Here is a 24,325-nt window from a genome sequence, read left to right on the forward strand (position 1 = left end):
GTCCATACTGTTGATTTCGCGACGCGGTCACCGAATCGGACGATTCTCGAGCGAACACATGATTTGCAACAATGAATTCACCACCAAGAGGCGAACCATTGAAGATCAAAAGAACTTAAATTTGTTGCATATCTCTTAAATTGTTGTATCAGGATATAGTATGTCGAAATTTCGCCATAGTAGGTCGAAATTCAGACATAATAAATATAGTATTTTATATAGCATAGTAAGGCCTATAGTAAGTCGAAATATATATTATCAAAATGTTATTTTTTATTGCCTTTTTATTATTAATACATTCGGCTCCTTTAGCATTCGACGCTTTTCTACTCGGAATTTTACATTCGGTTCAACAACGATCTCAACAAAAATCTTTTCAATATTGCGTTATATAGAACTAGTAGTCTTTATTTTCTGGAAATCTTGACAACAGAGACAACCCTCAGCATGACGTTAAATAGGGAGACAACAAAGTTCTCAAATAATTCTCAATATTATTATTGTTAGTGTATTTTACCAACAAGGCGATACAATATTATAACGCTGATTACAATATTCAAACTACCAACTTACATAGACATAACAATACATTTACAGGAAAATGTTTTTTACATGTATTAATTCTTGTGAAATATTTATAATGATGATTATAACAAAGGAGAAACATTATATTCACTTAAATTATAGAGTTTTTGCGCCACTTTTTGAAAACTATTAAAACATTTATTGACAACATAATTATTATTATTTTACTAAAACATTTAAACAATTTATTGACAAAATAATTATGCTGTTTACGATACCTGTAATGTATTTATTATTGAATATTCAGACTACGGACGAACATAGACATAGGAGATAAATTGATAAGAAAGTGAAAGTTGACTTAAATAATAAACTTACTCTGCATTGTTTTTAGTCGCGTGCAAACGCTACTCTACAGCTCACTATATTGGTCGGTTTGTCGGTCGGTAAACACGAACTCAAATTTGAGCACGCGACTGCAGCCATATATATGGCCTTGTTACTTTTAAGGTATTTGTACAATAACACAATAAGTACATTGTCAGCCAACGTATTTGATGCTATAACCATGGAGGTAAAGAACAATTTTTACCTCCGTGGTTTAACATCATTGGAATATCTGTAAGAATAGTTTTATGATCATATACGTGTGAAATTATTTGCACTAATGTAATGTTTCTAAATGCTTTACTTTGAACATTTATACATTTATTTGACAAAATAGTTATTATTTCTGACTTTACTACAATAAAAAGTTTATTGAAGGGGCAATCCTGGAATTAGTTAAATTAATTACAACGCTGATTAAATACTTTTAAGTGTATTTATTTTTGAATATTCAGACTACCAACAGACAGACAGTTATTGACATTTTTATATTGTTTTTATTTTTAAGGTCTTTGTCCAGAAACCAAATACAGTAAGTACATTGTCGGCTAATGCATTTGCTGGTTTAACATCATTGAAAAAGCTGTAAGAATTGTTTTACGAAAGCCTAATCTTTGCACATGAGTAACAATATTATTTAGAAATAGTAAGTCGAATTTCGACATAGTATGTCGAAATTCCGTTAAAGCTGAGACAACAATTACTAGAGATTGGTAACATTTTGTTTCGCACTTGCCGACAGTTGTCACGTGTGCGTCTTTGTTATGCAAATTTGAGCTAAACTCATTAGTTTTCGGCGAATTTGTACTTTTTACTCAACTTCAGTGATACATGAAGAAAAGAATCCTGCGAAATTACGCCGATGAATGCACGTGAATCCCTGTGATTAACCCCTGGTTTAAAAAAGGCAATGCGACGACATTGGGCCTACACTAAGAAAAATGATTTGAGTGAATACAGGGTGTATCTATAAAATAAGTAAAATAATCATACTTAATCACATATTAAAAATAAATTACTTTTTAACATAAATTGTACATCAAAATACAGAAATAGCTATTCAATCATAATAAAATTCATCAATTACACTGGAGCGTCTTTTAGTGAAATTGCGAAGTTCTCAGATACTGGTGTTTTTAGCTAGTTAGCCGTTACAAAATGACACACTACATCTGACAAATTAAACCTGTCGGCGATCTTCTACGTAAACATTGAAATTAGTAAAGTTCAAATATTATTTTTTAAAATTCCACATTTAAGTGTAATTTGAGCTGTATATATAAGGTATATGTACATTATTTCTAGTCGTTCTCCGTAAACGGGAAAATGGCAACTTTATCGTGCGCGTCTTCAAAAAGTTAAGAAGACAGAATTTCAGGCTAAAGCTCCGCTCACTTTGTTAAAGCTCTTGCATAAATTATTCATGAGCACCGTCCTGTGCCTTCCCGACCATACTGTTGATTTCGCGACGCGGTCACCGAATCGGACGATTCTCGAGCGAACACATGATTTGCAACAATGAATTCACCACCAAGAGGCGAATCATGGAAGATAAAAAAAAATTAAATTTGTTGCATATCTCTTAAATTATTGTATCAGAATACAGTAAGTCGAAATTTCGCCATAGTAGGTCGAAATTCCGACATAATAAATGATAGTATTTTATATAGCATAATAAGGCATATAGTAAGTCGAAATATATATTATCAAAATGTTATTTTTTAATGCCTTTTTATTATTAATACATTCGGCTCCTTTAGCATTCGGCGCTTTTCTATTCGGAATTTTACCATCACGTTCGGTTCAACAACGATCTCAACAAAAATCTTTTCAATATTGCGTTATATAGAACTAGTAGTCTTTATTTTCTGGAAATCTTGACAACAGAAACAACCCTCAGCATGACGTTAAATAGGGAGACAACAAAGTTCTCAAATAATTCTCAATATTATTATTGTTAGTGTATTTTACCAACAAATCGATACAATATTATAACGCTGATTACAATATTCAAACTACCAACTTACATAGACATAACAATACATTTACAGGAAAATGGTTTTTACATGTATTAATTCTTGTGAAATATTTATAATGATGATTATAACAAAGGAGAAACATTATATTCACCTAAATTGTAGAATTTTTGCGCCACTTTTTGAAAACTATTAAAACATTTATTGACAACATAATTATTATTATTTTACTAATCAGGTAATCCTGAAATTAGTGAAATTAACGCTGAATACGATACTTTGTAGTGTATTTTTATTGAATATTCAGACTAACAACGAACATAGACATAAGAATACATTTATAAGAAAATGTAAGTTGACATGTTAATGTACTTACTCTGCATTGTTTTTACTTTTAAGGTATTTGGACGAAAACCAAATAAGTACATTGCCAGACAACGTATTTGCTGGTTTAACATCATTGAACGAACTGTGAGAATTGTTTTATGTTAAACTACTTGTAAAATATTTATGATTACAAACAAGTCAGAAACATTGTGTGCATTTATATTGTAGAATTTTCCGAATTGCGCTACTTTTTGAAAACTGTTAAAAATATATTGACAAAATAATTGCTATTCACGACTTTCCTAAAATGAAACATTTTACTAATCAGGCAATGCTGAAATTAGTGAAATTAATTATAACGCTTATTACGATACTTGTATTTTTTTATCGAATATTCAGACTACCAACAAACATAGACATAGCCTAATAATAAATTCATATGAAAATGTAAGTTGACATGTATCAATGCACTTACTTTGCATTGTTTTTACTTTTAAGATGGTTGTCCAATAACACAATAAGGACATTGCCAGACAATGTATTTGCTGGTTTAACATCATTGAACAAACTGTAAGCATTGTTTATTTTCAAATACTTACGCCTATACATTATTTATAATGGTGATTACAACAAAACATAGACTTCAACACAGTAAAATAGTTTACTACTGTAAGAATTGTTTTATATTCAAAACCTATGACTCAACTAAAATTAGCACCCTGGAAATTACTTCCAAAAGAGAAATATATTTTGTTTTATTTTCTTGTCAATTAAAGATGTATTGTCCATTGAAACACAAAAAATGAAGGTCAAAATATTCTAAATTTAAATTGGCCATATCAAAGTAATATTAAAGTTATTCACTTTAAGTCGAAAATTTGAGGCAAAAACAACAAGTTTACGTAATTAACAGGTAAATTAATTTGATTACATTTCGTCTGGAAAATCGTCACGAGTGAAAGTAAACAAAGATTTCAAACCACGAGTATGCATTATGCATGATGCTAATTAGGATGGTTTACAACTCGTCGCGGTTGAGAAGGTGTTTTCACACAGATCGCGAGGAAGTTTTATGATTATGCATACAGAGTAGCCAAACAAGCGCGTTGCATTATGAGATATGTTTTGATCGAAAACTGGAAGTCAAAGTTATTTTTTAAACAAAAAAACGTCCGTATTTCGGTTAAATTATTTTTTTTTCAACTAATTTTTGGTGAAAGTTAATAACTATTATGATACTTCAAAATGATTTTTTTGGGAATTAGTCAAAGGGACAATACATCTTTAATATAAAAACAAATCCTTGCTTTAATGTTTCTTGGAATGGCAGTGAAAAAAAAAGGATTCTATCTCTATTACAACAATTAGTAAGTTGTCCTGTGGTTTAATATTGGGTTTACAACCATACTTACGAAGGGATTCTGTGATTGTCGAGTCATCTACAGACAGTGGTATGTCTTTAACAGTAATTCTAGTGAAGTTAATTTCATTGTTTATTTATAATAATTTATGAATATTATTAAAATGAAATATGTTACTAATCAGGCAATCCTGAAATTATTGAAATTAATGATAACGCTGATTACATTATAATAATTTATGAATATTCAGACTAAGATACTCTGTAGTGTATTTATATTGAATATTCAGACTACCAACAAACATAGACATAAGAATAAATTCATACGAAAATGTAAGTTGACATGTATCAATGCACTTACTCTGCATTGTTTTTACTTTTAAGGTGGTTGTCCAATAACACAATAAGGACATTGCCAGACAACGTATTTGCTGGTTTAACATCATTGAACAAACTGTAAGCATTGTTTATTTTCAAATACTTAGGCCTATACATTATTTATAATGGTGATTACAACAAAACATAGACTTCAACACAGTAAAATAGTTTACTACTGTAAGAATTGTTTTATATTCAAAACCTATGACTCAACTAAAATTAGCACCCTGGAAATTACTTCCAAAAGAGAAATATATTTTGTTTTATTTTCTTGTCAATTAAAGATGTATTGTCCATTGAAACACAAAAAATGAAGGTCAAAATATTCTAAATTTAAATTGGCCATATCAAAGTAATATTAAAGTTATTCACTTTAAGTCGAAAATTTGAGGCAAAAACAACAAGTTTACGTAATTAACAGGTAAATTAATTTGATTACATTTCGTCTGGAAAATCGTCACGAGTGAAAGTAAACAAAGATTTCAAACCACGAGTATGCATTATGCATGATGCTAATTAGGATTGTTTACAACTCGTCGCGGTTGAGAAGGTGTTTTCACACAGATCGCGAGGAAGTTTTATGATTATGCATACAGAGTAGCCAAACAAGCGCGTTGCATTATGAGATATGTTTTGATCGAAAACTTTTACTGGAAGTCAAAGTTATTTTTTAAACAAAAAAACGTCCGTATTTCGCTTAAATTATTTTTTTTTCAACTAATTTTTGGTGAAAGTTAATAACTATTATGATACTTCAAAATGACCCACTTTTTTTCGAAATATTAAAAAAAACTTTTTTTTGGAATTAGTCAAAGAGACAATACATCTTTAATATAAAAACAAATCCTTGCTTTAATGTTGGAATGGCAGTGAAAAAAAAAGGATTCTATCTCTATTACAACAATTAGTAAGTTGTCCTGTGGTTTAATATTGGGTTTACAACCATACTTACGATGGGATTCTGTGATTGTCGAGTCATCTACAGACAGTGGTATGTCTTTAACTGTAATTCTAGTGAAGTTAATTTCATTGTTTATTTATAATGATTTATGAATATTCAGTCTACCGGGGAACATAGACATAACAAATTAATTTATAGAAAAACAATTATTTTCCCAACCTATACATAAAAAAACCATACAATTATAACGCTGATTACGATACTTTGTAGTGTATTATTATTGAATATTTATACTACCAACGGACTTGATATATGTACGAAAAACATTTAAGTACATTGCCAGCCAATTTATTTGCTGTTTAAAGTCATTGAACACATTGCATGGAATGCACTAATGTTTAATGTTTCTAAATGCTCCACTTTTTGAAAACTTTTAAACAATTTATTGACAAAATATTTAATATTCCCTATTTTCCTTGTTACTAATCAAGTCAAAACAAAAAGAATACATTTATAAGAAAATGTAAGTTGACATGTTAATGTACTTACCCTGCATTGTTTTTACTTTTAAGGACTTTGGACGGAAACCAAATAAGAACATTGCCAGAAAACGTATTTTCTGATTTAACATCATTGAACGAACTGTAAGAATTGTTTAATTTCTTTTGAAATTAGCGGAGACATTGTATGCATTTTTATTGTGGAATTTTGCTCTTTAATTTTTCACTTTATTGCTACGTATTTTACAAGATCAACACACCGGGAGAAGATCCCCTTACTCTTTTCGAAAAGTTCTTTATCGTGCACTATTGTACACGGAACCAACGGCTTTACGTCCCATCCGAAAGACGAGGCAATGTCAGTAAAGCATCTTGTCTAAAGATACAATTTACACAATCACCACTTTTTACTACTACTCTGTAGTGTATTTTATTGAATATTCAGACTACCAACGAATATGACATAGGAATGCAATGTAAGTTGACATGTTAATGTACTTACTCTGCATTGTTTTTACTTTTAAGGTATTTGTACGAAAACCAAATAAGTACATTGCCAGACAACGTATTTGCTGGTTTAACATCATTGAACATACTGTGAGAATTGTTTTATGTTAACCTACTTGTAAAATATTTATGATTACAAACAAATCTGAAACATTGTGTGCACTTATATTGTACAATGTTTCGAATTGCGCTACTTGCAAAATAATTATTATTCACGACTTCCCTAAAATGAAATATGTTACTAATCAGGCAATCCTGAAATTATTGAAATTAATGATAACGCTGATTACATTATAATAATTTATGAATATTCAGACTAAGATACTCTGTAGTGTATTTATATTGAATATTCAGACTACCAACAAACATAGACATAAGAATACATTTATATGAAAATGTAAGTTGGCATGTATTAATGTATACTTACTCTGCATTGTTTTTACTTTCAAGGTCTTTGCACAGAAACCAAATACGTACATTGCCAGACAACGTATTTGCTGATTTAACATCATTGAACAAACTGTGAGAATTGTTTTATGTTAACCTACTTGTAAAATATTTATGATTACAAACAAGTCAGAAACATTGTGTGCACTTATGTTGTACAATGTTTCGAATTGCGCTACATGCAAAATAATTATTATTCACGACATTCCTAAAATGAAATATTTTACTAATCAAGCAATGTTGAATTGTTATTGTGGAATTTTGCTCTTGGGAACTACTTCCGAACGAGAAACTTGTCACAAAATGTATTTTGTTTTATTTTCTTGTCCATTAATATAAACAAATCCTAGCTTTAATTTTTCTCTGAATGGCAGTGAAAATCTCTATTACAACAATTAGTAAGTTGTCCTGTGTTTTAATATTGGGTTTACAACCATACTTACGAAGGGATTCTGTGATTGTCGAGTCATCTACAGAGAGTGGTATGTCTTTAACTGTAATTCTAGTGAAGTTATTTCATTATTTATTTATAATGATTTATGAATATTCAAACTACCGACGAATAGACATAACAAATTAATTTATAGAAAAACTATTCACAAAAAACCATACAAAAAAAAAAAGCTGGTTATTATTTGTTTATGTGTGGAAACTCAAATAAGCCAAAAAGGGCTTAAAAGCTGAGTATTCAAGACATAGGGAGTCTTTATTTTCGAGAAATCTGCAAAACAGGGTTAAATGGGGAGAAAAACAATTCTCAATATGTTATTGTTAGTATATTTTACCAACAAGGCGATACAATTATAACGCTGATTATAATATTCAGACTACCAACTTACATAGGCATTTATACATTTATAGGGAAATGTTTTTACGTTTAGGGTCTTTGAACGGAAACCAAATAAGTACATTGCCAGACAACGTATTTTCTGGTTTAACATCATTGAACATTGTGTGCACTTATATTGTAAAATGTTTCGAATTACGCTACTTTTTAAAAAATATTAAAAATATATTGACAAATTAGTTATTATTCACGACATTCTTAAAATGATATATTTTACTAATATTAATGTTTACTCTGCATTGTTTTTACTTTTAAGGTATTTGTACAATAACACAATAAGTACATTGCCAGCCAACGTATTTGCTGATTTAACATCATTGAACGAACTGTAAGAATTGTTTTATGTTAACCTACTTGTAAAATATTTATGATTACAAACAATTAATCAGAAACATTGTGTGAACTTATATTGTACAATGTTTCGAATTGCGCTACTTGCATAATAATTATTATTCACGACTTTCTTAAAATGAGATATTTTACTAATCAGGCAATTTAAATTGAAATTATTGAAATTAATTGTAATGCTGATTACATTATAATAATTTATAAATATTCAGACTAAGATACTCCGTAGTGTATTTTATTGAATATATATACTATATAATATAACATCGACGTACGAATACATTTATATGAAAATGTAAGTTGACATGTTAATGTACTTACTCTGCATTGTTTTTAATTTAAGGTGGTTAAGCAAAAACCAAATAAGTACATTGCCAGACAACGTATTTGCTAATTTAACATCATTGATCGAACTGTAAGAATTGTTTTACTTTTTATTTAAAATATTTATGATTACAAACAAATCAGAAACATTGTGTGCACTTATATTGTAAAATGTTTCGAATTACGCTACTTTTTGAAAACTATTAAAAATATATTGACAAATTAATTATTATTCACGACTTTCCTAAAATGAAATAATTTACTAATCAGGCAATGCTGAAATTAGTGAAATTAATTATAACGCTGATTACATTATAATAGTTTAGGAATATTCAGACTAAGATACTCTGTAGTATATTTGTATTGAATATTCAGACTACCAACGAACATAGACATAAGAATACATTCATAGAAAAATGTTAGTTGACATGTTAATGTACTTACCCTGCATTGTTTTTACTTTTAAGGAATTTGCAAGAAAACCAAATAAGTACATTGCCAGACAAAGTATTTGCTGGTTTAACATCATTGAACGAACTGTAAGAATTGTTTTATGTTAACCTACTTGTAAAATATTTATGATTACAAATAATGGGGATTACAACAAAACATAGACTTCGATTCAGTAAAATAGTTTACTACTGTAAGAATTGTTTTATATTCAAATAGGCCTACTTGTGAGTCAACTAAAATTAGCACCATGGGAATTACTTCCGAACGAGAAACTTGTCACAAAATGTATTTTGTTTTATTTTCTTGTCCATTAATATAAACAAATCCTAGCTTTAATTTTTCTCTGAATGGCAGTGAAAATCTCTATTACAACAATTAGTAAGTTGTCCTGTGGTTTAATATTGGGTTTACAACCATACTTACGATGGGATTCTGTGATTGTCGAGTCATCTACAGACAGTGGTATGTCTTTAACTGTAATTCTAGTGAAGTTATTTCATTATTTATTTATAATGATTTATGAATATTCAAACTACCGACGAATATAGACATAACAAATTAATTTATAGAAAAACAATTATTTTCCCAACCCATTCACAAAAAACCATACAATTATACCGCTGATTACGATACTTTGTGTATCCTTGTTGAATTTTGCGTTAAAAGAAGCCGCGTTACACGCCCATTTAGATCACACCCGGTACAACACACACTCGTGCAGAATTTGGCCTAGAATGTGTAAGTGAACACTCCTCTTATTGTTTCCTGCACTCTTGATGGGCTGCTCTTGGCGGTGCCTGGGTATTTTCTCTGAGCATCCATGCGATGTTTACTTGAATTGGACTTATTACTTACTTATTGCTATATACAGTTATTTATGTGCAGTTTATATGGATGAACGTTCAGTTACTAAATTAAACTGTTTAAGCCAGACTTACGTTTTATGCGTTTTATATTTGTATAATATGAGCTATGAGATATGATATAAAAATAACGCTTAAAAAAGAACGACGTTTCGACTCCATCATGGGGTCATTATCAAGTCCAATGAATAAAATTTAAAACAACAACTAATTAAATAGCACAAGCCAAGGGTCAAAGTTTAAATAACAAAAGACCTATTGTCTAACATCCTGTCAAATGAAAAGCTTAGCTTTTACAGAGTCACTTTGTTTATTCAGACTAGGTTTTAATTGTCTGATATACAACATTTCATAGATAAGGCAGTCAAATTTGTTTTTGCATTTCCTAAGTATACTAAAACATGAATTAATTTTACTTGGATTAACAATGACGTTATGATCCTTTAAATGCTGTCCTATTAAGCATCTACTATGTTCAACAATGCGTTGGTAGAGGTGTCGGCATGTATATCCAACATAATTTGCATCGCACAAGTCACATTTAAATTTATACACAACACATTGTTGACTTATAATAGTTGGTTTCTTTTCGACTTTCCTAATGTTATCTTTAACTTTTTTACTTATGAATACAGGGACAATGTTTTTGTTTATCTTGTGACTTAGTTGGCATAGTTGTCGCTTGACGGAGTTCGCAGATTTCTGGTCTTTGAATGGCAGGATGATTCGCACTGGTATTTCGGTTTTATTATCTGTTTCGCCTTCTGCAGTGTTGTTATTGCTCTCTGTTGGTTTAAAGTTCTGTATGGTTGTTGTTACTAGTTCATCTGGATATTTCAGACGCTTAAAAATCTTCCTTAGATTTTCACATTCATCATTAAAAAGCTGGTGGGTCGACGATAGTTTGAAAGCCCGATTTAACATAGTTATAATAAGTGACCTTTTATACTTGTTGTCAACGTGACTATTGTAATGTAGCAATAAGCCTGTGTCTGTTGGCTTTCTATAAACCCGTGTGTGCAATTTTTCCAAATCTTTGGTTATCAGCATTCCTAGGAAGGGATTGAATTGTTCACAGCAGTTTCCATTGTGAACGCTATCGCAGGATGGGTCGTGTTAAGTAAAGCTAAAAATTCATTGGCTGCTTCTAGATTTGGCATGAATACTATTGTGTCATCGACATACCGTTTGTAGTATTTGGGCATGTGGTTCGTAGATTCAAGGCGTTCCTCGATGTGGCACATAAATACATTTGCCATAAGGGGTACTAGAGGTGATCCCATTGCAACTCCATCAACCTGTTCATACAAGTTACCATTAGCTTTTCATTTGACAGGATGTTAGACAATAGGTCTTTTGTTATTTAAACTTTGACCCTTGGCTTGTGCTATTAGTTGTTGTTTTAAATTTTATTCATTGGACTTGATAATGACCCCATGATGGAGTCGAAACGTCGTTCTTTTTTAAGCGTTATTTTTATATTATGAGATATGAGTTCGCTAAATGCCGCAGTCTCCGTAAAGTACATTGCCAGCCAACGTATTTCAGACTAAGATACTCTGTAGTGTATTTTTTATTGAATATTCAGCCTACTAACAAACATAGACAAAATAATTAATTTATATGAAAATGTAAGTTGACATGTATTATTGTTTACTCTGCATTGTTTTTACTTTTAAGGTGGTTGTACAAAAACCAAATAAGTACATTGCCAGACAACGTATTTGCTGGTTTAACATCATTGAACAAACTGTAAGAATTGTTTTACTTGTAAAATATTTATGATTACAAAAAAAATCAGAAACATTGTGTGCACTTATATTGTACAATTTTTCGAATTACGCTACTTTTTGAAAACTATTAAAAATATATTGACAAATTAATTATTATTCACGACTTTCCTAAAATGAAATAATTTACTAATCAGGCAATGCTGAAATTAGTGAAATTAATTATAACGCTGATTACATTATAATAGTTTAGGAATATTCAGACTAAGATACTCTGTAGTGTATTTGTATTGAATATTCAGACTACCAACGAACATAGACATAAGAATACATTCATAGAAAATGTAAGTTGACATGTTAATGTACTTACCCTGCATTGTTTTTACATTTAAGGTATTTGTACGAAAACCGAATAAGGAAATTGCCAGACAACGTATTTGCTGGTTTAACATCATTGAACATACTGTAAGAATTGTTTTATGTTAACCTACCTAAAATATTTATGATTACAAATAATGGTGATTACAACAAAACATAGACATCAATACAGTAAAATAGTTTACTACTGTAAGAATTGTTTTATATTCAAATAGACCTACTTGTGAGTCAACTAAAATTAGCACCATGGGAATTACTTCCGAAAGAGAAACTTGTCACAAAATGTATTTTGTTTTAATTTCTTGTCCATTAATATAAACAAATCCTAGCTTTAATTTTTATCTGAATGGCAGTGAAAATCTCTATTACAACAATTAGTAAGTTGTCCTGTGGTTTAATATTGGGTTTACAACCATACTTACGAAGGGATTCTGTGATTGTCGAGTCATCTACAGACAGTGGTATGTCTTTAACTGTAATTCTAGTGAAGTTATTTCATTATTTATTTATAATGATTTATGAATATTCAAACTACCGACGAATATAGACATAACAAATTAATTTATAGAAAAACAATTATTTTCCCAACCCATTCACAAAAAACCATACAATTATACCGCTGATTACGATACTTTGTGTATCCTTGAATTTTGCGTTAAAAGAAGCCGCGTTACACGCCCATTTAGACCACACCCGGTACAACACACACTCGTGCAGAATTTGGCCTAGAATGTGTAAGTGAACACTCCTCTTATTGTTTCCTGCACTCTTGATGGGCTGCTCTTGGCGGTGCCTGGGTACCTGCCGTGGGCTATTTTCTCTGAGCATCCATGCGATGTTTACTTGAATTGGACTTATTACTTACTTATTGCTATATACAGTTATTTATGTGCAGTTTTACATGGATGAACGTTCAGTTACTAAATTAAACTGTTTAAGCCAGACTTTATACGTTGTATGCGTTTTATTTTTGTATAATATGAGCTATGAGATATGAGTTCGCGAAATGCCGCAGTCTCCGTAAAGTACATTGCCAGCCAACTTATTTCAGACTAAGGTACTCTGTAGTGTATTTTTATTGAATATTCAAACTACCAACGAACATAGACATAAAAATGTAATGTAAGTTGACATGTTAATGTACTTACTCTGCATTGTTTTTACTTTTAAGGGCTTTGGGCGGAAACCAAATAAGTACATTGCCACACAACGTATTTGCTGATTTAACATCATTGAACAAACTGTGAGAATTGTTTTATGTTAACCTACTTGTAAAATATTTATGATTACAAACAAATCTGAAACATTGTGTGCACTTATATTGTAGAATGTTTCGAATTGCGCTATTTTTTGAAATCTGTTAAAAATATATTGACAAAATAATTGCTATTCACGACTTTCCTAAAATGAAATATTTTACTAATCAGACAATCCTGAATTTACTGAAATTAATTATAACGCTGTTTACATTATAATAATTTATGAATATTCAGACTAAAATACTCCGTAGTGTAGTGTATTTTATTGAATATTCAGACTACCAACAAACATAGACATAAGAATACATTTATATGAAAATGTAAGTTGACATGTATTAATGTTTACTCTGCATTGTTTTTACTTTTAAGGTCTTTGTACAATAACACAATAAGTACATTGCCAGAAAACGTATTTTCTGATTTAACATCTTTGAACAAACTGTAAGAATTGTTTAATTTCTTTTGAAATTAGCGGAGACATTGTATGCATTTTTATTGTGGAATTTTGCTCTTTAATTTTTCACTTTATTGCTACGTATCTTACAAGATCAACACACCGGGAGAAGATCCCCTTACTCTTTTCGAAAAGTTCTTTATCGTGCACTATTATGTACACGGGACCAACGCCTTTACGTCCCATCCGAAAGACGAGGCAATGTCAGTAAAGCATCTTGTCTAAAGATACAATTTACACAATCACCACTTTTTACTACTACTCTGTAGTGTATTTTTATTGAATATTCAGACTACCAACGAATATGACATAGGAATGCAATGTAAGTTGACATGCTAATGTACTTACTCTGCATTGTTTTTACTTTTAAGGTATTTGTACGAAAACCAAATAAGTACATTGCCAGACAACGTATTTGCTGGTTTAACATCATTGAACATACTGTAAGAATTGTTTTATTTTCAAACACTTATAAATTATTTATAATGGTGATTACAACAAAACATAGACATCGATACAGTAAAATAGTTTACTACTGTAAGAATTGTTTTATATTCAAATAGGCCTACTTGTGACTCAACTAAAATTAGCACCATGGGAATTACTTCCGAATGAGAAACTTGTCACAAAATGTATTTTGTTTTATTTTCTTGTCCATTAATATAAACAAATCCTAGCTTTAATTTTTATCTGAAAATCTCTATTACAATAATTAGTAAGTTGTCCTGTGGTTTAATATTGGGTTTACAACCATACTTACGAAGGGATTCTGTGATTGTCGAGTCATCTACAGACAGTGGTATGTCTTTAACTGTAATTCTTGTGAAGTTATTTCATTATTTATTTATAATGATTTATGAATATTCAAACTACCGACGAATATAGACATAACAAATTAATTTATAGAAAAACTATTATTTTCCCAACCCATTCACAAAAAACCATACAATTATACCGCTGATTACGATACTTTGTGTATCCTTGTTAAATTTTGCGTTAAAAGAAGCCGCGTTACACGCCCTTTTAGACCACACCCGGTACAACACACACTCGTGCAGAATTTGAAGGCCTAGAATGTGTAAGTGAACACTCCTCTTATTGTTTCCTGCACTCTTGATGGGCTGCTCTTGGCGGTTCCTGGGTACCTGCCGTGGGCTATTTTCTCTGAGCATCCATGCGATGTTTACTTGTTGGACTTATTACTTACTTATTGCTATATACAGTTATTTATGTGCAGTTTTACATGGATGAACGTTCAGTTACTAAATTAAACTAGCCTGGGTGCAGAACAGTTAATATACACATTTGCGGGAAAAAAGTATAGGAAAATTTTTTTTTGGTTTTTCTGATAGAGTATACCATATAGAATGTCAGAAAAAAATCCCCATCCCAGGGTCTTGGGGAAAATTTTTTACGCCACTTTTAAATTTTGGCCTATATAAACACGCACAAATTCCTATACATAGGGGATAGGGAAAATCAATTAACGGTTTTTGTTACTTGCAGTTGTGTTTTAATGATTAAAATTAGTAGAGGCTTACTTTAATAACTACTTCTCATAGTAGTTGATGAATCAAGTCGATACGATGACATCATCATGCCAGAATCCAATATGGCGTCCAATTTGGCGGGAAAAACAGGGTATTACTAAACCCCGCAAAACCCCCGCAAACCTCCAAAAAAACCTCAAAAAAAACATAGCAAACCCCACCGAACCAACATAAATGTGATTGAATCATGGAGTGTACGACCCACTGGGTATATAAAATATTAAATTTCTACTGTTAACTACTTATTTTGGGGATAAAACATCATTTTTTGGTTAAAAATTAGCAATCATTTTTGACCAAAAAATGATGTTTTACCCCAAAAATAAGTAGTTAACAGTAGAAATTTAATTTTTTTTTACATGGATATACCCAGTGGGTCGTACACTACATGATTCAATCACTTTTATTATGTTGCTTCGATGGGGTTTGCTATATTTTTTTGGAGGTTTGCAGGGTTTAGCAATCATTTTTGACCAAAAAATGATGTTTTACCCCAAAAATAAGTAGTTAACAGTAGAAATTTAATTTTTTTTACATGGATATACCCAGTGGGTCGTACACTACATGATTCAATCACTTTTATTATGTTGGTTCGGTGGGGTTTGCTATATTTTTTTGGAGGTTTGCAGGGTTTAGCAATAATTTTTGACAAAAAAATTATGTTTTACCCCAAAAATAAGTAGTTAACAGTAGAAATTTAATTTTTTTTACATGGATACCCAGCTGGTTGTACACTACATGATTCAATCACTTTGATGTTGGTTCGATGGGGTTTGCTATTTTTTTTTAGGTTTGCGGGGTTTAGCAATACCCTGTTTTTCCCGCCAAATTGGACGCCATATTTGATTCTGGCATGATGATGTCATTGTTATCGACTCGATTTATCAACTACTATGAGAAGTAGTTATTAAAGTAAGCCTCAGCTAATTTTAATCATCATAACGCAACTCCAAGTTAAAAAAAAATGTGAATTGGTTTTCCCTATCTCCTATATATAGGTATTTGTGTGTGTTAATAGGCATTTGTGTGTGTTATATAAGCCAAAATTTAAAAGTGCCGTAAAAAATTTTTCCCAAGAACGGTATACTCTATCAGAAAAAAACAAACAATTTTCCTATACTTTTTTCCCGCAAAATTTGTACTGCACCCAGGCTAAACTATTTAAGCCAGACTTACGTTGTATGCGTTTTATATTTGTATAATATGAGCTATGAGATATGAGTTCGCTAAATGCCGCAGTCTCCGCCGTAAAGTACATTGCAAGCCAACGTATTTCAGACTAAGGTACTCTGTAGTGTATTTTTATTGAATATTCAGACTACCAACAAACATAGACATAAGAATACATTTATATGAAAATGTAAGTTGACATGTATTAATGTTTACTCTGCATTGTTTTTACTGTTAAGGTATTTGTCCAGAAACAAAATAAGTACATTGCCAGCCAACGTATTTGCTGATTTAACATCATTGAACGAACTGTAAGAATTGTATTATTTTAACCTACTTGTAAAATATTTATGATTACAAAAAAAATCAGAAACATTGTGTGAACTTATATTGTACAATGTTTCGAATTGCGCTACTTTTTGAAAACTGTTAAAAATATATTGACAAATTAATTATTATTCACGACATTCCTAAAATGAAATATTTTACTAATCAGGCAATCCTGAAATTAGTGATTACATTATAATAATTTATGAATATTCAACCTAAGATACTCAGTAGATACTCAAAAGAATAAATTTATATGAAAATGTATGTTGACATGTATTATAATGTATACTTACTCTGCATTGTTTTAACTTTTAAGGTCTTTGTCCAGAAACAAAATAAGTACATTGCCAGCCAACGTATTTGCTGATTTAACATCATTGAACGAACTGTAAGAATTGTTTTATGTTAACCTACTTCTAAAATATTTATGATTACAAACAAATCAGAAACATTGTGTGAACTTATATTGTAAAATGTTTCGAATTACGTTACTTTTTGAAAACTATTAAAAATATATTGACAAATTAATTATTATTCACGACATTCCTAAAATGAAATATTTTACTAATCAGGCAATCCTGAAATTAGTGAAATTAATTATAACGCTGATTACGATACTTTGTAGCGTATTTTAATTGAATATTCAAACTAAGATACTCTGTAGTGTATTTTTATTGAATATTCAGACTATTAACAAACATAGACATAAGAATACAGTTATAAGAAAATGTAAGTTGACATGTTAATGTACTTACTCTGCATTGTTTTTACTTTTAAGGTATTTGTACGAAAACCAAATAAGTACATTGCCAGACAACGTATTTGCTGATTTAACATCATTGAACAAACTGTGAGAATTGTTTTATGTTAACCTACTTGTAAAATATTTATGATTACAAACAAATCTGAAACATTGTGTGTATTTATATTGTACAATGTTTCGAATATTGCTACTTGCAAAATAATTATTATTCATGACTTTCCTAAAATGAAATATTAGGCCTATACTAATCAGGCAATCCTGAAATTATGGAAATTAATTATAACGCTGTTTACATTATAATAATTTATGAATATTCAGACTAAGATACTCCGTAGTGTAGTGTATTTTTATTGAATATTCAGACTACCAACGAACATAGACAAAAAAATTAATTTATATGAAAATGTAAGTTGACATGTATTAATGTTTACTCTGCATTGTTTTTACTTTTAAGGTGGTTGAACAATAACACAATAAGTACATTCCCAGACAACGTATTTGCTAATTTAACATCATTGAACATACTGTAAGAATTGTATTATGTTAACCTACTTGTAAAATATTTATGATTACATAAAAAATCAGAAACATTGTGTGCACTTATATTGTACAATGTTTCGAATTGCGCTACTTTTTGAAAACTGTTAAAAATATATTGACAAAATAATTGCTATTCACGACTTTCCTAAAATGAAATATTTTACTAATCAGGAAATCCGGAAATTAGTGAAATTAATTATAACACTGTTTATGATATTCCGTATGTGTATTTTGTATCGAATCAGACTACCAACAAACATAGACATAAGAATAAATTCATATGAAAATGTAAGTTGACATGTATTAATGTTTACTCTGCATTGTTTTTACTTTTAAGGTGGTTGTCCAATAACACAATAAGTACATTGCCAGCCAACGTATTTGCTGGTTTAACATCATTGAACATTGAGCTGTAAGAATGTTTTATTTTCAAATACTTATAAATTATTTATAATGGTGATTACAACAAAACATAGACTTCGATACAGTAAAATAGTTTACTACTGTAAGAATTGTTTTATATTCAAATAGACCTACTTGTGATTCAACTAAAATGAGCACAATGGGAATTACTTCCGAAAGAGAAACTTGTCACAAAATGTATTTTGTTTTAATTTCTTGTCCATTAATATAAACAAATCCTAGCTTTAATGTTTCTCTGAATGGCAGTGAAAAAAAAAGATTCTATCTCAATTAGTAAGTTTTCCTGTGGTTTAATATTGGGTTTACAACCATACTTACGAAGGGATTCTGTTATTGTCGAGTCATCTACAGACAGTGGTATGTCTTTAACTGTAATTCTAGTGAAGTTAATTTCATTGTTTGTTTATAACAATTTATGAATATTCAGTCTACCGACGAACATAGAAATAACAAATTAATTTATAGAAAAACAATTATTTTCCCAACCTATACAATGTCATAAAAAAAACCCATACAATTATAACGCTGATTACGATACTTTGTAGTGTATTTTTATTGAATATTTATACTTCCAACGAACATGATATTTGTACGAAACTAAATAAGTACATTGCCAGCCAATTTATTTGCTGTTTAAGATCATTGAACACATTGCATGGAATGCATTAATGTTTAATGTTTCTAAATGCTCCACTTTTTGAAAACTTTTAAACAATGTATTGACTAAATATTTATTATTCCTTACTTTCCTTGTTACTAATCAAGTCAAAACAAAAAGAATACATTTATAAGAAAATGTAACTTGTATGTATTAACATGTATGACATGTATTAATGTACTTACCATTTCTTTGTACGAAAACCAAATAAGTACATTGCCAGACAACGTATTTGCTGATTTAACATCATTGAACCAATTGTGAGAATTGAATGCATTTTTATTGTGGACTTTTTGCACATTATTGCTACTTATCTTACCAGAACAACACACCGGGATTTGACCCACTTACTCTTTTCGAATAGTGTACCAAGTTCTTTAACGTGCACTATTATGTACACGGGACCAACGGATTTACGTCCCATCCGAAAGACGAGACAATGTCAGTAAAGCATCTTGTCTAAAGATACAATTTACACAATCACCACTTATTACAATTATTTTTAAAAACTTAATAAGAGTGAATTCAATACAGTAAAATAGTTTACTAATCAGGCAATACTGAAGTGAAATTAATTACGCTTTGTAATGTATTTATTTTAAAATATTCAGACTACCGACAAACAATAACATAAACAATACATTTATAGACAAATGTAAGTTGTATTTATGTACTTACTCTTTATTGTTTTTACTTTTAAGGTCTTTGTCCGGAAACCAAATAAGTACATTGTCAGCTAATGCATTTGCTGGTTTAACATCATTGCAAAATCTGTGAGAATTGCTTTACGAAAGCCTAATCATTGCACATAAGTATAAATATTATTTAGAAATAGTAAGCCGTTATAGTAGATGAGACAAAAATTAATAGAGATTGGTAATAATTTGTGTCGCACTTGCCGACAGTTTTTGCATGTGCATCTTTGTTATGCAAGCATTTGCTGAGTCATCGGCAATAGGCCTACTCATTGGTCATCGGTAACTCTGCGAATATGCGCTTGCGCAGTTGTACTTTTTACTCAACTTCAGTGATACATGAAGAAATGAATCCAGCGAAATTACGCCGATGAATGCACGTTAATCTTGTGATTAACCCCTGGTTAAAAAAGGTAATGCGACGACATTGGACCTACACTAAGAAAATTGATTAGAGTAAATGCAGGGTGTATTTCTTTTTCAAATAAAAAATAAATACATCTAGAACAACATATACATAATTATTTAGCTAATAATAAAACGAAGTAAGTGACACAATATTATAAATACGATAAAGCCTTTTTTATTCCAAATGTGATACAATTTTAGAAATGTATTCAGCGAAAACTATAGAATAAATAATCATACTTAGGCCTAATCACATATTAAAAATTACTTTTTGAACATAAATTGTGCATCAAAACACAGAAAAGTAGTTATTCTATCATAATAGAATTCATCAATTACACTAGAGCGTCTTTTAGTGAAATTGCGAAGTTCTCATATACTGGTGTTTTTAACTAACCGTTACAAAATTACGAACTACATCTGGCAAACTGTTTATACCGCGACGCGGTCTCCGAGTCGGACTATTCTCGAGCGAACACGTAATTTACATAACAATGAATTCACCAAGAGGCGAATCGAAGATCAAAAGAACTGATATTCGTTGCATATAGTATCTCTTGGATTGTTGTATATAATATAGTAAGTCGAAATTTCACCATAGTAAATTGAAATTTAGATAGTAAGTCGAAATATTATCAAGATGTTACTATGTCGAAATGTCGACATAACAAAATAAAGAATCGACTATGAAAATTTCAATAATTCACCTCGATGTTTATAATTCGGCACTTTTCCACAGGGCCCTTTTACCATTATATTCGGCTCCTTTCATTCAGTGCTTTTCTATTTCGCCCTTTTACCATTAATTCGTTCGGTTCTTTCAGCATTCGGCTCTTTTCTATCCGACCTTTTACCATTACGTTCGGTTCAACAACGACCCCAGCACGAACTTCTGAAAAGTTCGTTATATAAGCATAGGGAGTCTCTATTTTTTAGAAATCTTGTAAACAGAGACAACCCTCATTATGAAGTTATATAGGGAGACAACTTGCAAGTTCTCAAATACTTATAAATATTGTTATTGTTAGTGTATTTTACCAACTAGGCCATACAATATTATAACTCAGATTTTAATATCCAGACTACCATCTTACATAAACCTATAACAATACATTTATGGGGATATGTAAGTTGACTTGTATTAATATACTTACTCTGCCTTGTTTTTACTTTTAAGGCGGTTACACAAAAACCAAATAAGTACATTGCCAGTCAACGTATTTGCTGATTTAACATCATTGATAAAACTGTAAGAATTGTTTTATTTTCAAATATTGATAGTGATTGACGATTACAACATACTGTACCAAAAACATTGTTTGCATTTGTATTATTGAATGTTTCTAAATGCTTCACTTTTAACAATTATTAAAAAAATTATTTGATTGATTTTATTTATTGATATCAAGTTTGCGGTACACCAAATTTCGATCAATATACGTTGATCGTCCTCAGGAGTGATAATAATTATTATTGCGACTTTAATACAAAAAAGTTTATATGGAAAGAGAAGCATTAACGAACATTTTGTTTGTTGTGTACATTGACAGCAAAAACATTTGTTGGTATGCTATCGTTGAAGCTGTAAGTACTTACGGTACTTAAAAAATAATTACCGAACATAATATTGGTTGAAAGATGAACACTACTACTACAGATTATTTGTTCTGTAATATTTGTATGGTAGCAAATAAGCATTTTATACAAGCAATAATTGGATAATTCAAGAGAGATTAATTTTGAAATGTTTTACCTAATTAAAATAAGCTTTTCGTTTTATATGAAAGTCAATGTATTTATTGATTTGTCAACATAAACTTAAATATCAATAATACAAAATATAAAAATCAAAAAAGGTTCGCTTTTTCCAAGTATAGTTCTAAGTGCAATTTCCGTGGACCTAACAGCTCTTTTTAGCTCAGACCCAACCATGGTAAGGCTAGTACTGGAGACTTTCTATCGTTTCATATTTCGAAGTATACTAAGTGCAATTTCTGGGGACTTAGCAGCTCTGTTTTCAATATTTTCTTAGCTCTACCACCCGAACTATAGTGGGCTGGTCCTGAAGTCTTATAACATTTTATTTCATATAAAAGTGCAATTTCGTTGGATTACCGTAGTTCTGCAATTTACAATTTTCGTATCAATCTATTAAAAATCAGCCTAATTATGTTTTGGACCAGGTTCTCAAACGTTGGAAGGTAGATGCATACCTCCTATCTCATTAGCACTCTCAAATTATAGAGGTCATACACATCTTCCAAAGTAAAAATTTATTATAATTAACAATTCTCCGTTTTCTGTTACGTAGGGGATTACAGAACAATGATATCAGTACCATTGATCAATATGCCTTTTCTTCATTTACGTTATCACTTCAATATTTGTAAGTAATGAAATGTTTATATAATAATAATAAACTGTTAATTTGCCAATCATATAAAGCTTGTAGAGTTTTGAATAATCTTCAATCTTCTTTTTAAATGTTTCATTAAGTTGCCATTTATATGTCAATGCATTATATTCTGCAGAAACATAAAAGGCAACAAGCTGCAAGTTCACGGATACAAGATGTTTGAAGAATTGAAAAACTTGAAAGAATTGTAAGCAAATTTAGAATAAGTTACTCTCTTAAACGAAATTCAATAGTGTTTCATTTGTGGTAATTTACTGGTATTTATATATCGAATGTAAATTTTAATATCACTTCAATATAATACAAATTAACATTATTATCAAATCAATTTAATATGCACTGATATCGAAGAAGGCATTATTTTCTAAGCAACATTAATCATTTTTGTTATCTAGTATACTGTCCATTTTACATGAAGTTTCTGTCACTTTGTGTAACTGCACAGAATATTCTGTCCGTACCTCCTTAGTCGTCTTTCTGTTCTGAACTGCAAGCCTGGGTTGGCATTTATTAACATAGTTTTGGTTAAGCTAAATAATTGCTCAAAGCCAATAATTTAATTTTTTATTTCCAAACCGTCATACTAATAACCTTTTAGATTGACTAAGTATCCAACATATTGTCAATTTTAGTCTCAAACTGCCATTAATGCCATAGTTGTGTCAACGTACCTTAACATGTCAAAGTTTACAACAAAATACTGAATTGTATGTATATGACTCTTTTACAGATATTCAGACCTATTCAGTCTTTGTTGCCTTTTTAGTGAAATCGATGTCTGCGAGCCTTCAATTGATCGTTTTTCGTGTGATGATTTATTAAAAAAAGAAGATTCACGAGTACTGTATTGTTATTAATTGGATTATCATCTTTGGTAATTAAATTGTTATCAAAGTTTAAAAAGAAGAAGAAATAATCAGAATCGCAACAAAGTTAGAGTTCATAGTTTTTGCCGATTTATGTTGCTGGTGTCCAGTTATTGTGATGGCGATTGGTTCAGAGATGGGCTGGAGGAAGATTATAGATGATATTATATTTGGTCAGCGACTTTAATCATAATCATCAACTCAGCAGTCTACCCTTATCTTTTAAACTTGTTTACATGTGTGACAGCAAATCACACAACTACCATGCGCTTTCTATCTATTTGGTGGGGCATAGTAAAGCTTGGTTCCCACTAGAACGTAACGCAAGGACGTAAACGCAACGCAAGCGTTTTAACCAATGACAAGCGAAGTTATAGACAGTTAGCAATCACAAGCGAATAAGCCATCGCTTGTGATTGGTCAATTCACTTGCGTTGCGTTACGTCCTTGTGTTGCGTCGCTAGTGAGAACCACGCTTTATGAACCTTCCTGAATAATGTAGTTTTACGCGTAGTGTTACAATGTGCAACAAACATTATTTT

The 24,325-nt window shown here is 30.5% G+C and overlaps 1 protein-coding gene across 1 annotated transcript; it reads left to right on the top strand.

The window, feature by feature from the left end:
• The first annotated feature begins 1,093 nt into the window (after nt 1-1,093).
• Nucleotides 1,094-24,070, top strand: LOC144834557 (uncharacterized). The gene is made up of 9 exons (XM_078689411.1): nt 1,094-1,099; nt 1,421-1,497; nt 3,288-3,359; nt 3,714-3,785; nt 17,331-17,402; nt 20,100-20,171; nt 21,679-21,750; nt 23,033-23,104; nt 23,648-24,070. Exons 1-9 carry the CDS (start codon nt 1,094-1,096, stop codon nt 23,772-23,774), a joined length of 642 nt encoding a protein of 213 aa, XP_078545537.1. The 3' UTR covers nt 23,775-24,070.
• Nucleotides 24,071-24,325: the final 255 nt, after the last annotated feature.

Source organism: Antedon bifida, chromosome 2 (assembly GCF_963402885.1).
Source record: "Antedon bifida chromosome 2, ecAntBifi1.1, whole genome shotgun sequence".
Classification (NCBI taxonomy): domain Eukaryota; kingdom Metazoa; phylum Echinodermata; class Crinoidea; order Comatulida; family Antedonidae; genus Antedon; species Antedon bifida.

Excerpts from the sequence above, each read along its gene's own strand:
- LOC144834557 (XM_078689411.1), top strand. Across the intron at positions 1,498-3,287 it reads TTAACATCATTGAAAAAGCT|GTATTTGGACGAAAACCAAA; the intron begins GTAAGAATTGTT and ends TTTACTTTTAAG. Across the intron at positions 17,403-20,099 it reads TTAACATCATTGAACGAACT|GTCTTTGTCCGGAAACCAAA; the intron begins GTAAGAATTGTT and ends TTTACTTTTAAG.